General features: G+C 31.9%; 1 protein-coding gene and 1 pseudogene across 1 annotated transcript in view; one reads left to right on the top strand and one right to left on the bottom strand.

Moving 5' to 3' along the window:
- LOC107553900 (alpha-1-syntrophin-like) overlaps positions 1–17,193 on the bottom strand; it is a 34,466-nt gene that overhangs the window by 5,052 nt on the left and 12,221 nt on the right. Inside the window, exons 2-5 of the mRNA XM_016236250.1 lie at positions 16,127–16,312; positions 836–1,019; positions 600–609; positions 120–241 (exon numbers count right to left, since the gene is read on the bottom strand). Of these exons, the coding sequence (XP_016091736.1) occupies positions 120–241; positions 600–609; positions 836–1,019; positions 16,127–16,312 (502 nt within the window). The remainder of the gene's footprint in view (positions 1–119; positions 242–599; positions 610–835; positions 1,020–16,126; positions 16,313–17,193) is intronic.
- Positions 16,847–17,193, top strand: part of LOC107553897 (toll-like receptor 13) — a 10,518-nt pseudogene continuing 10,171 nt past the window's right edge.

The raw sequence follows: 17,193 nt of genomic DNA on the forward strand, positions 1-17,193 counted from the left end.
GTAGGGCAATAGAATATACGGTCTGTACAGTATAAAAACCATTACGCCTATGGGATGTCCCCACTTTTCACAAAAACAAACCTGTGTGTGTGTGTGTGTGTGTGTGTGTGTGTTTGTACCTGGTGGTAATTAACGGATAGGTCTTGTCTGGGCTGTTGAGCGTCTCTTTGCTGTCGGGTAGAGATGTGTACAGCAGCAGATCTCTGTCTGTCAACACCGCCAGGATCGGCCGCTCTGAGCCCTGCCGTCACACACACACACACACACACACACACAGTCATCAGGCTCTGCTGCATCGTCTCGTCTCGTCTCGTCTCAGATGATATGATATGATATGATATGATATGATATGATATGATATAAAGCAGCACAACTGTTTTTAGAGTGATTTCTGAAGATGACACTGAAGACTGGAGGAATGATGCTGAAAATTCAGCTTTGATCACAGAAATAAATTACAGTTTAACAGATATTTACATTGAAAAAATATTTTAAATTGGAAAAATATGTAAAAATTTTACTGTTTTTACTGTATTTTTGATCAAATAAATGCAGCCTTGGTGAGCAGAAAAGACTTTTAAAAACATGAAAAAACCTACCGACCCCAAACTTTTGATAGGAAGAATATAATATCTATTTGTATTATTATAAATCTATATAAATGTGTCTAAACATTGTAATGAACAAATGTAACGATAGATAACTATTTAGCGGTTTTGTAACCACCTGACATAGAAAGTGTTTAATGTTTGAATTAGACAAGCTGGAGTAAATCCTGATCTTTCAATATGAGCCAAATCAGATACAGATCTAAACACCACAGGTGTGTTTGTACCTGTCCTCTGTGTCCGGCGGGCACTGTTTGAGTGTCACGTGGCACATTCGGAGTGGGATGGTCTGGGTCTCTTTTAGCACAGGGTCCGTCTGTTTCTGTGGGCTGGCTGGAGGAGAATCGAGCACCGGGGGTCCCGTCATCGATCCACCCTTAAAAAACGCCGACATCTCCTTAATATACTTCACTATCAAGAGAAAAAAAGACAGACATGGGCATTATTCATACTGCTAATTTAAAGTGTTCCTGTCATGTTTAAATACAGCTCAGCACGTCACTTTACTACCGTCCTGATCAACTCTAGTTATGATTAGTTTGGAACACTAGCATACTGCTTACTACATACTACACAGAAAACACTGAATACTGGCTGATGTTTTGCAAGAATAGTATGTGAAACAGTTTCATGCATCACACAACAACAAACATTTCAAATAATAAAAAATACAAACAACAAAATACAATTTATAAAAAATACAAATGATAAAAACAGATGTTTTTGTATTTTTAAACAATTTTTAATTTCAAAAAAAAATACAAACAATATAAAATACAATTTATAAAAAATACAAATAATAAAAAATATTTTTTGTATTTTTAAACATTTTTAATTTCAAATAAAAAATACAAACAATATAAAATACAATTTATAAAAAATACAAATAATAATTGTTTTTGTATCTTTAATCATTTTTTAATTTCAAATAAAAAATTCAAACAATATAAAATACAATTTATAAAAAATACAAATAATAATTGTTTTTGTATCTTTAATCATTTTTTAATTTCAAATAAAAAATTCAAACAATATAAAATACAATTTATAAAAAATACAAATAATAATTGTTTTTGTATCTTTAATCATTTTTTAATTTCAAATAAAAAATTCAAACAATATAAAATACAATTTATAAAAAATACAAATAATAATTGTTTTTGTATCTTTAATCATTTTTTAATTTCAAATAAAAAATTCAAACAATATAAAATACAATTTATAAAAAATACAAATAATAAAAATTTATTATTTTGTATTTTCAAATTTTTTAATTACAAAAATGCAAACAATATAAAATACAATTTATAAAAAAATACAATAAAAATAAAAAATGTTGTATCTTTAAACAATTTTTTTATTTCAAATAAAAAAATACTAACAATATAAAACACAATTAAAAAAATTGATTTTTTTGTATTTTTAAACATTTTAATTTCAAATAAAAAATTCAAACAATATAAAATACAATTTATAAAAAATAAAAATAATTAAAAAAAATGTTTTTTGTATTTTTAAACATTTTTAATTTCAAATAAAAATACAAACATTATAAAATAAAAATTATAAAAAAAATACAAATTATAAAAATAGAATTTTTTTTGTATTTTTAAACTTTTTTATTTAAAAATATAAACAATATAAAATACAATTTATAAAAAAATTCAAATAATAAAATTGATTTTTGTATCTTTAAACATTTTTTAATTTCAAATAAAAAATACAAACAATATAAAATACAATTTATTAAAAAAATTATAAAAATAGATGTTTTTGTATTTTTAAAGATTTTTAATTTCAAATAAAAAATACAAACAATATAAAATACAATTTATTAAAAAAATTATAAAAATAGATGTTTTTGTATTTTTAAAGATTTTTAATTTCAAATAAAAAATACAAACAATATAAAATACAATTTATTAAAAAAATTATAAAAATAGATGTTTTTGTATTTTTAAAGATTTTTAATTTCAAATAAAAAATACAAACAATATAAAATACAATTTATTAAAAAAATTATAAAAATAGATGTTTTTGTATTTTTAAAGATTTTTAATTTCAAATAAAAAATACAAACAATATAAAATACAATTTATTAAAAAAATTATAAAAATAGATGTTTTTGTATTTTTAAAGATTTTTAATTTCAAATAAAAAATACAAACAATATAAAATACAATTTAGAAGAATACAAATGACATTCTTTTGTATTTTTAAATAATTTTAATACAAATATATGAATAAAGTAAAATATTATGAATGCAAAAATAAAAATGTCAAACGCATTAGTTTACAGATATTCTATGCATACTGTTCACAGCATGCATGCTGCAAAAATAGTATGAGTAGTACTGTATGCTATTTTTAACACAGCTGTAGACTCACTGGCACAACCCACTAAACTCTGAAATCTTGCTGATTTAAGCTGAACGACTATAAAAGGAGAGAACAAACTACCAATAAAGCAGCTTCAGATGAAAGAAGAAGAAGTTCCAAAGAAGTTCACAACCTAAAATAAGTGTGCTCAGTGCTGAAGTCCAGTGCGTTTGCACAGTTTAGACAAACCGATGGCAGATTCTGACGCTTTATTTCTACTGACTTCATGAACTGAAAAGGACAATGCATGATATATGCATGCTGTCAGAAATAAGTAGAAGTTGAATGCTGAATATTTTAGTGGATTTTAAAATGGCCATACTGTTGTCAAAGCTACAATGTGCCATGCATAGAAAAAAGTAAATGTCCAATGTAAATGTGTGAGGAAGTCCCATTTCTTCCTCATTTTATTCAAAAACTACAGCCTTCTGACCTTCAGAGGTTGAAAATAAGAGGCTGAGGTTAGTTGTTAAATACAATTTGGAGACGAAATGTCACAGCGGTTTAATACAATTCAAAGGTCAAAACACTTTCAAATTTAGAGGTCAAAACAACAGCTGCTGAATACAATTAGAGCAATGTCCTGCATTACACACTACAGAACTACCCTGAAGATACTGAAGGAAACAATATCTTTTTCAATATCCAATGATCTCATTTATATTAAATATGACAGAATACATACAAACATATATGTATATATATATATAAGAAATTAAAGTAAATTAAAATCAAATTATATAGATTAAAATTTTATGAATCAAACAATATAAAATACAATTTATAAAAAATACAAATAATAATTGTTTTTGTATCTTTAATCATTTTTTAATTTCAAATAAAAAATTCAAACAATATAAAATACAATTTATAAAAAATAAAAATAATTAAAAAAAATGTTTTTTGTATTTTTAAACATTTTTAATTTCAAATAAAAATACAAACATTATAAAATAAAAATTATAAAAAAAATACAAATTATAAAAATAGAATTTTTTTTGTATTTTTAAACTTTTTTATTTAAAAATATAAACAATATAAAATACAATTTATAAAAAAATTCAAATAATAAAATTGATTTTTGTATCTTTAAACATTTTTTAATTTCAAATAAAAAATACAAACAATATAAAATACAATTTATTAAAAAAATTATAAAAATAGATGTTTTTGTATTTTTAAAGATTTTTAATTTCAAATAAAAAATACAAACAATATAAAATACAATTTAGAAGAATACAAATAACATTCTTTTGTATTTTTAAATAATTTTAATACAAATATATGAATAAAGTAAAATATTATGAATGCAAAAATAAAAATGTCAAACGCATTAGTTTACAGATATTCTATGCATACTGTTCACAGCATGCATGCTGCAAAAATAGTATGAGTAGTACTGTATGCTATTTTTAACACAGCTGTAGACTCACTGGCACAACCCACTAAACTCTGAAATCTTGCTGATTTAAGCTGAACGACTATAAAAGGAGAGAACAAACTACCAATAAAGCAGCTTCAGATGAAAGAAGAAGAAGTTCCAAAGAAGTTCACAACCTAAAATAAGTGTGCTCAGTGCTGAAGTCCAGTGCGTTTGCACAGTTTAGACAAACCGATGGCAGATTCTGACGCTTTATTTCTACTGACTTCATGAACTGAAAAGGACAATGCATGATATATGCATGCTGTCAGAAATAAGTAGAAGTTGAATGCTGAATATTTTAGTGGATTTTAAAATGGCCATACTGTTGTCAAAGCTACAATGTGCCATGCATAGAAAAAAGTAAATGTCCAATGTAAATGTGTGAGGAAGTCCCATTTCTTCCTCATTTTATTCAAAAACTACAGCCTTCTGACCTTCAGAGGTTGAAAATAAGAGGCTGAGGTTAGTTGTTAAATACAATTTGGAGACGAAATGTCACAGCGGTTTAATACAATTCAAAGGTCAAAACACTTTCAAATTTAGAGGTCAAAACAACAGCTGCTGAATACAATTAGAGCAATGTCCTGCATTACACACTACAGAACTACCCTGAAGATACTGAAGGAAACAATATCTTTTTCAATATCCAATGATCTCATTTATATTAAATATGACAGAATACATACAAACATATATGTATATATATATATAAGAAATTAAAGTAAATTAAAATCAAATTATATAGATTAAAATTTTATGAATTATACATCTCAATTACATTGAATTGATGAAAATTGACTAGATAAACCGATATTAAATAAAAATAAATTAATAATTTATTAATTCAGTCATTCATTAAACCTAGTCCAAAATGTAGTAACAAACAGCAGCATTTAACTTAAAATATATATATATTTTTTTGGTTCATTGGTTTTGGTTCGTTGGTACATTGCGCAAAAAAATTATTCACAAGAACAAATTTGAAAGAGATCATGGTTATTGCATCAGAAATATATTTTTTCAATATATAAATAATATCCATTGATCTAGATTAGAAGACAGGACTTTTAAACAGAGTGTGTTTGATTATGGCATCAGCAATATCTTTTTCAATATATAAATGTCCATATATAAATTATTTCAATATAGAAAATTTCAATATATAAATTAGGTTGAGAGTATGAAAATATACATTTATATTGAATGAATGAACCCAATGATTAAACTCATTAAAATACAGTAAAAATAACAGCATTTAACAAAACAAAAAAAAACGTTAAAAAAAAATTTCTATTCAGTGCTACATTCCGAAAGAAATAATTCACTAGATTGAATTTGATATAAAGTGTGTTTGATTATTGCATCAAATCTCAACTGTGAATCTGCACATATTATCAGGCAACTGAAAAATTAAGTTCAGTTTGTATCAGCGCTACATTTAGTTCCTCAACAGTGCTACTAAACCACACACACACAAACACTCTCTCTCTCTCACACACACACACACACACAAACACTCTCTCTCTCTCTCACACACACACACACACACACACACACACAAACACTCTCTCTCACACACACACACACACACACACATGATGGTATAAATAGAAGACGGCACTATGGAGGGCAGATGGAGTTTCACTGTAAAGGCTGAAGTGTGAAACACAGCCCTGTCTCTGTCCGAGCGAGTGATACCAGCGGAGAGGGGCTTCCTCGGCTCAGAATAGAGCTCGTCTCAGCGGTCAGCCGTTCACTAACACACTTCAGCTAGTCAGCACATGCAGCTGCGGACAAACACAACCGTCTTTCTCTTGCTCTATAAATACATTTACAGTAGTGAATGCAGCATCTCACACACACACACACACACACACAGTCTGTTTTCACATGTTGCGTCTGAATTCCTCAGTCCTTCACCTGCTGACCACACACACACACACTCACACTCACTCACTCACACTCACACACTGTGTCATTTTCTTCTGTAATTCTCACTTAATGATCCTAAATCTGTGAGTTAGAGACAGACGGGCAGCATGAGAGAGTCACAACAGGAACGATTGGAAGCATAAAAATTGATGTTATCCATTGCAGCTTTTCCCACCATGCTTGGGAGCAAAAAAAGGGTTGATTTTTCAGAAGCTCATCATCACACATACACACACACACACACACACTCACATGCACACTCACACTCACACACGCACACACACACACGCGCGCACATGCGCACACACGCACTCACACGCACACTCACACACGCTCAGCAGAAACAAAATCTTTACTTGTCACACAATTTCTGAAAGCAGAAGCACACACCAAATCTGCAAAACCATACACTATTTCTGGGCCTTTGACTCAATTTCATAAAACACGTTTTGTAAAACACAACATACAATTCTCTATGTAACACACAAAAATCTAACAGGAATTAATATTATGGCAAAGGTGTTTGCAAATGTTTGCTTTTGAGATGTGCTTGTGCTTCCTTTTGCAAGAGATGCGAGGCATTTTGCATTTTGTGTGTGCAATTATTTGATTTGTGTGTAAAGTTTTGAAAAAAAGAGGCAAAGTTTTGAAAATGTGTGTAAGCAGTTGAAAAAATGTTTCCTGGTCTTATTGTGAATGATTCATCTGTGAACAAAGTCACAAAGAAAAACACAAAATCAATCTTTTATCAAAATGTAACAGTTTTTAGACTAAACTGTTCAAAAGTTTGGGGTTGGTAAGATTTTTGTTATATTTGAAAGAAGGCTGCAGCACACACACACACACACACACACACAAACACTCTCTCTCACACACACACACACACACACACATGATGGTATAAATAGAAGACGGCACTATGGAGGGCAGATGGAGTTTCACTGTAAAGGCTGAAGTGTGAAACACAGCCCTGTCTCTGTCCGAGCGAGTGATACCAGCGGAGAGGGGCTTCCTCGGCTCAGAATAGAGCTCGTCTCAGCGGTCAGCCGTTCACTAACACACTTCAGCTAGTCAGCACATGCAGCTGCGGACAAACACAACCGTCTTTCTCTTGCTCTATAAATACATTTACAGTAGTGAATGCAGCATCTCACACACACACACACACACACACAGTCTGTTTTCACATGTTGCGTCTGAATTCCTCAGTCCTTCACCTGCTGACCACACACACACACACTCACACTCACTCACTCACACTCACACACTGTGTCATTTTCTTCTGTAATTCTCACTTAATGATCCTAAATCTGTGAGTTAGAGACAGACGGGCAGCATGAGAGAGTCACAACAGGAACGATTGGAAGCATAAAAATTGATGTTATCCATTGCAGCTTTTCCCACCATGCTTGGGAGCAAAAAAAGGGTTGATTTTTCAGAAGCTCATCATCACACATACACACACACACACACACACTCACATGCACACTCACACTCACACACGCACACACACACACGCGCGCACATGCGCACACACGCACTCACACGCACACTCACACACGCTCAGCAGAAACAAAATCTTTACTTGTCACACAATTTCTGAAAGCAGAAGCACACACCAAATCTGCAAAACCATACACTATTTCTGGGCCTTTGACTCAATTTCATAAAACACGTTTTGTAAAACACAACATACAATTCTCTATGTAACACACAAAAATCTAACAGGAATTAATATTATGGCAAAGGTGTTTGCAAATGTTTGCTTTTGAGATGTGCTTGTGCTTCCTTTTGCAAGAGATGCGAGGCATTTTGCATTTTGTGTGTGCAATTATTTGATTTGTGTGTAAAGTTTTGAAAAAAAGAGGCAAAGTTTTGAAAATGTGTGTAAGCAGTTGAAAAAATGTTTCCTGGTCTTATTGTGAATGATTCATCTGTGAACAAAGTCACAAAGAAAAACACAAAATCAATCTTTTATCAAAATGTAACAGTTTTTAGACTAAACTGTTCAAAAGTTTGGGGTTGGTAAGATTTTTGTTATATTTGAAAGAAGGCTGCATAAAATATGTTTAAATGTAATTGATAAAAAAGAGGCAAAGTTTTGAAAATGTGTGTAAGCAGTTGAAAAAATGTTTCCTGGTCTTATTGTGAATGATTCATCTGTGAACAAAGTCACAAAGAAAAACACAAAATCAATCTTTTATCAAAATGTAACAGTTTTTAGACTAAACTGTTCAAAAGTTTGGGGTTGGTAAGATTTTTGTTATATTTGAAAGAAGGCTGCATAAAATATGTTAAACTGTAATGTATTTCTGTGATGCGCAGCTGTATTTTCAGCATCATTACTCCAGTCTTCAGTGTCACATGATCTTCAGAAATCAGTATAATATTCTGCTCAAGAAACATTTATTATTATTATTATCAATGTTGAAAACAGTTGTGCTGCTTCATATTTTTGTGGAAACATCTGTGATACATTTTATTTTTTAGGATTATTTCATGAATAAAAAGTAAAAAAACACATTATATGTCTGTACTGTCACTTTTGATCAATCTATTGCATCTTTGCTGGATTAAAATACTTGTTTCTTAAAAAAATTAAAATCTTACTGATCACAAGATTTTGAACAGTAGTATAAACTCTTTTTCAAGTATGCAATGCTCACGTTACATAGTCCAATTGTTTATTAATAGATCAAAGTTTTTATAAACTTTCTTTTAAGAAATGTAAGATTAAAGTTTGAAAATCTGACACTGACTTGAATAGAACGTTCAGCTTTAAAATACAACCAACAGCATTGATGACACCATTGCATACTGAATTGTGATTGGCCTTCGTTCTTGCATCTATTTAATCACATGCAAACAATGCAATGTTACAAACACACACTGAAACGGTCTCATCTTCTGCTCCTCGTTTTTTCCATCCTTCTGTTGCTGATTTCTCATAATTCAAGTCTTCAGCGGTCTCGCATCTCTTACCAAACACGAATCACATCAACAAAAGACTCCCGTCAGAGCTTTAGATTAGAGGATTCTGGGGCTATTTATAGACGCAAGGATTTTGTTGCACAAAAGCCCTTCGGTACTGATACTAAATGGCCTTTGTGGAATTAAAATTGCCATGCGATGTGCATTTTTGTGAGGAAACGGTAAAGAGCAGAGCACAGGAGACTTATGCAGATCTCTGTGGATTTCAACTTTGTCTGAGATGTTTCTCTTATCATCTTAATGAAACACAGATTTGTCATCCAGTAAGAGTATAAAAAGCTATGAAATGAATACAGAGAGCAGCTCAGATCATTTGATGAGTCTTGCAGACTCTTGGCAAACTGGAAGCACATTTAGAGATCTCTTCTGAAACTCCAAGAAGGCTGCATAAAATATGTTTAAATGTAATTGATTTCTGTGATCCGCAGCTGTATTTTCAGCATCATTACTCCAGTCTTCAGTGTCACATGATCTTCAGAAATCAGTATAATATTCTGCTCAAGAAACATTTATTATTATTATTATCAATGTTGAAAACAGTTGTGCTGCTTCATATTTTTGTGGAAACATCTGTGATACATTTTATTTTTTAGGATTATTTCATGAATAAAAAGTAAAAAAACACATTATATGTCTGTACTGTCACTTTTGATCAATCTATTGCATCTTTGCTGGATTAAAATACTTGTTTCTTAAAAAAATTAAAATCTTACTGATCACAAGATTTTGAACAGTAGTATAAACTCTTTTTCAAGTATGCAATGCTCACGTTACATAGTCCAATTGTTTATTAATAGATCAAAGTTTTTATAAACTTTCTTTTAAGAAATGTAAGATTAAAGTTTGAAAATCTGACACTGACTTGAATAGAACGTTCAGCTTTAAAATACAACCAACAGCATTGATGACACCATTGCATACTGAATTGTGATTGGCCTTCGTTCTTGCATCTATTTAATCACATGCAAACAATGCAATGTTACAAACACACACTGAAACGGTCTCATCTTCTGCTCCTCGTTTTTTCCATCCTTCTGTTGCTGATTTCTCATAATTCAAGTCTTCAGCGGTCTCGCATCTCTTACCAAACACGAATCACATCAACAAAAGACTCCCGTCAGAGCTTTAGATTAGAGGATTCTGGGGCTATTTATAGACGCAAGGATTTTGTTGCACAAAAGCCCTTCGGTACTGATACTAAATGGCCTTTGTGGAATTAAAATTGCCATGCGATGTGCATTTTGACAAAAGATGTAAACTCAGAATTGACTAAATAAATTCAAAGAAAAGAGTCAAAATTGTGAGATGTAAACTCAGATGAATTAACAGATTTCCTCATAGAATTAACTCAGAATGGTGAGATATATAAACTCACAAGTATGAGAAAAAAGTCAGAATTACGAGATATAATCAGAGAATTATGAGGAAAAAAGCCAGAACCGTGTGATATAAACTCAATATTGCAAGACTTAATCTTAGAATTCAGGAAAAAATAAAAAATCTGACATTGTAAGACAAACTCAGAATTGTCATACATAAACTCAGAATTACAAGAAAAAAGTAAGAAATGGGGAGTATAAACTTGCGATTCTAAAAAAAAAAAATATATATATATATATAGTCTCTACTATATTTCTAATTCTGTGATGGAAGCAAGCTTCCATACCTGAGATATGAACGAGAAAGCAATGAAATATTCCACAAGTTTTTCTTTCTGAGTTGGAGAATCCAGTTACCTGAATAAAAACATCTAGTATAATGACACAGACTTTTGAGGGAAACTCTATCGCCCCCTCGAATTCTTGAGATGCATTAACATCTGCATTCACACACTCACTTAAAGTGTTTCTGGGAAAAGAAACACAAGATATCAATCTGTCTGCGCTGTCATTGCTCTATCGAAACGTGAACATTCCTGCCCTTTGGGACACAAAGCGAGCATCCTTCAAGAGACTAGAGAGAGATTTTTCTAGCTGCTGACTTTGGCCGGTGGTTTCCAGGTGCTGAGGCCCGGGTCGGGGGACGCGGAGGCATGCAGTTGTTCTTGCTGCCTGACTGGACAAACGCAAGAGTCCGGAGCCATGTCAAACACAACAGACCCCTACAGTCGAGCCCCTGCCATCCGGTTGCCGTGGGAGCGTCTGGAATCCGTCTGATTGGCTACGCCGTGACTCCCGAAGCACGCTGTGCCCGGAATGTCGCTCATCGCCTACACAAAAATGTTCCTGAAAACACACAAAACCACCAGACCAAACTGGTGCATGCACAGCGATCCCAAAAAAAGTATCTGCACACTTAAAAACACTTCATTTCAAAATTAAGGGTATGAACTTACAGTTTTTTCCAACTGCTTACACACAAAATCTTCACTTGCCACACAATTTTTGAAAGCAGAAGCACACACCAAATCTGCAAAACCATACACTAATTCTCAGCCTTTAGACTCATTTCATAAAACACGTTTTGCAAAACACAGCACACAATTCTCTATGTAACACATCAAAATCTAACAGGAATTAATATTATGGAAAAGTTTGTAATATTTTGAATGCAATGCTTCGTATTGCAAGAGATGCAAGGCATTTTGCATTTTCTGTGTGCAATTCATGCATTGTGTGTAAAGTTTTGAAAAAAAAAGAGGCAAAGTTTTGAAAATGTGTGTAAGCAGTTGAAAAAAACTGTAAAAGAGTGTGAGTGTGTTTCCATATTTAAACTGTTTAATATAAGCAACGTGTGCTTGGATCAAGTAGCTAATGCATACTTTCCATTTCATTAACATCTGAATAATCTGGAAAGAAACGCTTTCATCATCCCAGAAATACGGCACAATTTCTCCTTCTGACTGAAAGCCGTAAAAACAGCTGGAAGTGCTTATGATTTTAATTTGGTTAAGTGCAACTATTCAATTTGGCCACAAGTATGAAGATCTGACCTGGAATGAAGTCATGCGTTCAGTTTGCGTCTCTGCACAGCCGCAGGGTGGAGGATCTCAGCATTTGACGAGCGATATGTTCAGAATAGCATGCTATTTTTGTAGTATACTGTATACAGTTTGTGAATATTACACATGCATGGAATACTTGGATGATATGCACTCGCCAAAATGTTTAGCACATGATCGCAGCATACTGCATCCCACAATGCAAAGCATTTGATCTGATTTTCTCACTTTTAATTGCATTAAAAATGCAAAATAATGGACGTCAAGTGCATTAAACATATATTACTGTATAAGAGTTAAATATTGTTCTATATAATCACATACTATTAGAGTAAACAGTACGCTAGCAATTCACTCTGAATATAATGCACACTTACACTATACTGTTCAAACGTTTGCGGTCAGTAAGATTATGTATTGTTTTAGAAAGAAGTCTCTTCTGCTCACCAAGACTGCATTTATATGATCAAAAATACATTAAAAAGTGTGAAATATTATTACAATTTAAAATAACTGTTTTCTATGTGAATATCTATTCAAATGTAATTTATTTCTGTGATGCTCAGCTGTATTTTCAGCATCATTCCTCCAGTCTTCAGTGTCACATGATCTTCAGAAATCATTCTCATATGCTGATCTGCTGCTCAAGAAACATTTCTGATTATTATCAATGTTGAAAACAGTTGCTACATATTTTGATACATTTTCTTCCAGGGTTCTTTGAGAAATAGGAAATTCAAAAGAACAGCATTTATCTGAAATATAATCTTTTGTAACATTATAAAAGTCTTTACTGTCACTTTTGATCAATTTAATAATTAAAGTATTATTTTCTGACCCCAAACTTTTGAACATTAGTAAATGTTCTTGTGTTTAACATTCAACAAATAGACGTTTGACATGAAAATTATATTTGTAGTATATTAAATATGAAACATTCTTATTGGCTGTGATTTTGTCAAGCATGCAGCATTTACATTTTTTTTTTACAACAGAACAGAAGCATGACTTAACACTGGAAGCATGTCATGTCACGTCTGGTTTGGACACGGTGTTAACATGTGGAATCAGAAGGATTCTGTTAATTTTCGTCTTTAAATCAGGCGAGAGATTGCAGAAGTTTCACAATGATTCTGCACAGAAAGGATCCTTCACTGATCCTTCCTTCTCAGCTAGACAAGAACTCAAACCCACATATTCTCCCATGAATGATGAATTTTATAGCCAGTAAATTTAGAGCAGCTGAAGGTCACAAACCTTCATGCTTGATTTGTTTGATTCAAATGTCCCAGGAGAAAATCCTCCCACTCTCAACAAGAACGACAGACAGAAAGACAGAATAGTGTCAGAGAAATCAACACAACAGGCCCAGTAAACCTGATCAGACATTAAATGTGTGTGTCTGAGAGATTATTTTCCACATCCACAGTATGATCCAGTACGAACGAATCAAGGAGGACTGAATGCCTCAGTGGTGAAGCAGACGTAATGGCTGATGTGTGAGGAAAGCTGAAGGAGGCAGAACCAAACCCATAAAAAAACTCACTAAGCAGAAGAGAGTAAATCCCTGAGATAGAAACCATTGTAAGAGTCTGGTGTGTGTGAGAGTGTGTGTGTGTTACTATTTTAAAATAATTAATTTATTTATTTATTTATTGCACTTTCATTTTAGTTAATGTTTAAGTAACTGTGTTTTTATTAGTTTTTTAACTATTTTAACTACAATTTTTTAAATATGTCTATAGTTTTTATAAATTTTATTTATTAGTTTGAGTTATTTAAAGACTTTAAGTTACATTAAACTAAACCAATGTTAACAAATACAACTTTTGATTGTAATAATGTATTAGTAAACATTAAACATAACATTAACTACGATTAATAAAGGCTTGTTCATGTGAGTATTAATAAATGCTTGTTCAATAAAGTGTTGCTCATGTTAACTAATATAGTTAACTAATGCTAACAGATGAAACCTTATTGTAAAGTGTTACCTAATTATTTAAGTATAGATTTTGTTCCTCTTTTCCAAGTTGCTTTGGATAAAAGTGTCTGCTAAATGCATAAATGTACATTATTAATGTAAATGTAATTATTAATTATAATTATTCTTCTAACCTTATTGCCAAATTGTTTTCTTTTTTGTTTCATAAACCTAACCAAAATTATGTAAGCCTTGTACATAAACGTATATTTAAAACAATATAAAATGTGTAAATATTTTGTCTGAAAAACAAAACAGAAATATTAGGAAAAATATTTTTGAAGCACACAGCCTAATGTGCATCATTTGCTCTTCATTTTCTTGTGCTATAGTGCTAAAAAAAAGCTTTCTGTGATTGTAGTATTAAACAAAAAGCAATATGAAACTGTCAAAACATCCAGTCCAAAAATCTCTGAAGGCACATCTCATCGTAATTATGAATTCTGAACTCATAAGTAGGACCTAAGAGCATCATTACAAGCAAACCCTGTTCACTCCTGCATCATTGGCGCTTAAGAGCCTTCTTAAAAGGGCTAAAATGCTGATATGGCATTACGGGGATCTCACACACACGTGCAGGCTCATAAAAAACTATACAGCCTATCTTCCATTATGGACTCCATCAAGCCTTTTAAAGATGTGCATTAATGTAATTATCTTTCACTGATATACTCATGCTCAGTTTTAGTTCCAAACACTTGTGCGTAGTTATTAAAGTCTGATGGTTTCCCATCTGAACACTTCATGTCAGAAGGGTTGCTGACCCATGCACTAAGAGAAAGAGAGTGGAAACAGTGTGCAAACTAAAAAAGGAAAGCTGGTCAACGCCAGCTCTACACTCTTACAAATAAAGGTTCTTTACTGGCATCAATGGTTCTATGAACAACTTTGAACATCCATGGAACCTTTCAAATGCAGAAAAGGTTCTTTATAGTTGAAAAAGATTCTTTAGGTTTTTAAAATGTTCTTCAAAATGGTTCTTTTAGGAACTGTTCACTGAAAGGTTCCTTTGAGAACCAAAAATGGTTCTTCTATGGCATCACTGCAAAAACACCCTTTTGGAACCTTTATTTTTAAGAGTGTAATGCTGTAAAAGGCTTGAAGTGAACGAGTGGGTGAAGCTCCAAAATGTCAAAAATACCATAAAAATATCATATAAGTGGTTAATATGATTCTATATTCAAAGTCTGATAGATTTTTTGCTAATATTTAGAATGAGATTTTTTTTCATATTTTTTCATTAAATAGGTATAGATAGTTTTTATTTATTATTTGTAGTTATTTTAGTACTTCAAGTTCAACTAAACAAAAATGAGAATAGTTGCTTTGGCAACTACTATAGCTATACTCAAATCAGTTTTTATTATTTATTATTAACTATATATATATTATATTTTATTTCACTTAACGTTTTTTTCCCGCATCAAGTAACACAAATATGAAATATTTAATTAAATATGTAGTTTTTATTCTTTCTTTTTTTCAGATTTTTTTTATTATGATTTTTTTAGTTATTTTAGTACTTCAAGTTAAAGTAAGCTACAACGAAAAAAAGAAGAACTATTTGTTCATGATTCAGACGTTCAGGACCGTTACAGTAGGTTTGATCCTTCATGATTTCCAGCCCATAATGAGTTAAAATTTGGGTCTGTTCCTCAAACTAATGTAATGTGTGACTTCAGAAGAGAAACATGCAAGCTTTTTTTTCATTCCAGAGCTTGACAGCCCACTGTTATTATATGTAAAAGAATGATCAGGATTATTAACATAAACATTCACCTTTTGTGTTCCAAGAACCAAAACCAGTAAAAAAAAAAAAAATTTTGGCTGAACTATTCCTTAAAGTCAAACAACCGGCTCTGTCTTACCTTCCAGAATGACCTCCTTGCCAGTTTTCTTCAAGGCCTGAACAGCCTCGTCATGAGTGGCCTCTCTGAGGTCGTAGCTGTTCACGGACAGAATCGCATCGCCCACGTAAAGAGCCTCCGTCTGGTCCGCCGCAAGTCCTTTGAAGATCTTTGAGATCAGGATGGGCATCTTATTCTCCTTACCACCTGTTAACACAAAATGCATTTGCACATGTGTTAAATGGCATTACATTACACACTAAGCTAACTGAAAACACAAAGATGAATGTTTAAATTGACCATCATATGTGACCCTGGACCACAAAACAAGTCATAAGGGTCCATTTTTCAAAATTGAGATTTATACATAATCTGAAAGCTGAATAAATAAGCTTTCCATTGATGCATTTGTTAGGACAGGACAATATTTGGATAAAATCTGGAATCTGAGGGTGCAAAAAAAATCAAAATATTAAGAAAATCGCCTTTAAAGTTGTCCAAATTAAGTTCTTAGCAATGCATATTACTAATCAAGAATTAAGTTTTAATATATTTACGGTAGGAAATTGACAAAAAATCTTCATGGAACATGATCTTTAATTAACATCCTAATGATTTTTGGCATAAAAGAAAAATTTATAATTTTGACCCATACAATGTATTTTTTGGCTATTGCTACAAACATACCCCAGCGACTTCAGACTGCTTTTGTGCTCCAGGGTCACATATAATGAAAAAACGATGCGATGTGCAATTTAAAAGATATATTTGATAAGTTATTTTGTTTGTCGATACATTTCTGTACCAAGTTTTTACTTTTACACATACTACCTCTCCTAATGCAGTACGAAAGCCTCTGCTGACTAACCGGTCTTTTTTAAATCATGTGATTCAAAGAAGAACAATCTGTGGTGAAGCAGATTGTGAAGAAGCCTGCAAACACACAGATAGTACGGCGGTGACGTCACATCCTTCAAAGTTCAGCATTAAAACAGAGGGAACTACTCAAATAGCCTCTTCCTCTAAAACTGTTCTAGTGCTCTGGTACAGGTGCATCTCAATAAATTAGAATGTTGTGGAAAAGTTCA

This window comes from Sinocyclocheilus grahami, unplaced genomic scaffold, assembly GCF_001515645.1.
Source record: "Sinocyclocheilus grahami isolate Dianchi unplaced genomic scaffold, SAMN03320097.WGS_v1.1 scaffold485.1, whole genome shotgun sequence".
NCBI classification, from domain to species: Eukaryota; Metazoa; Chordata; class Actinopteri; order Cypriniformes; family Cyprinidae; genus Sinocyclocheilus; species Sinocyclocheilus grahami.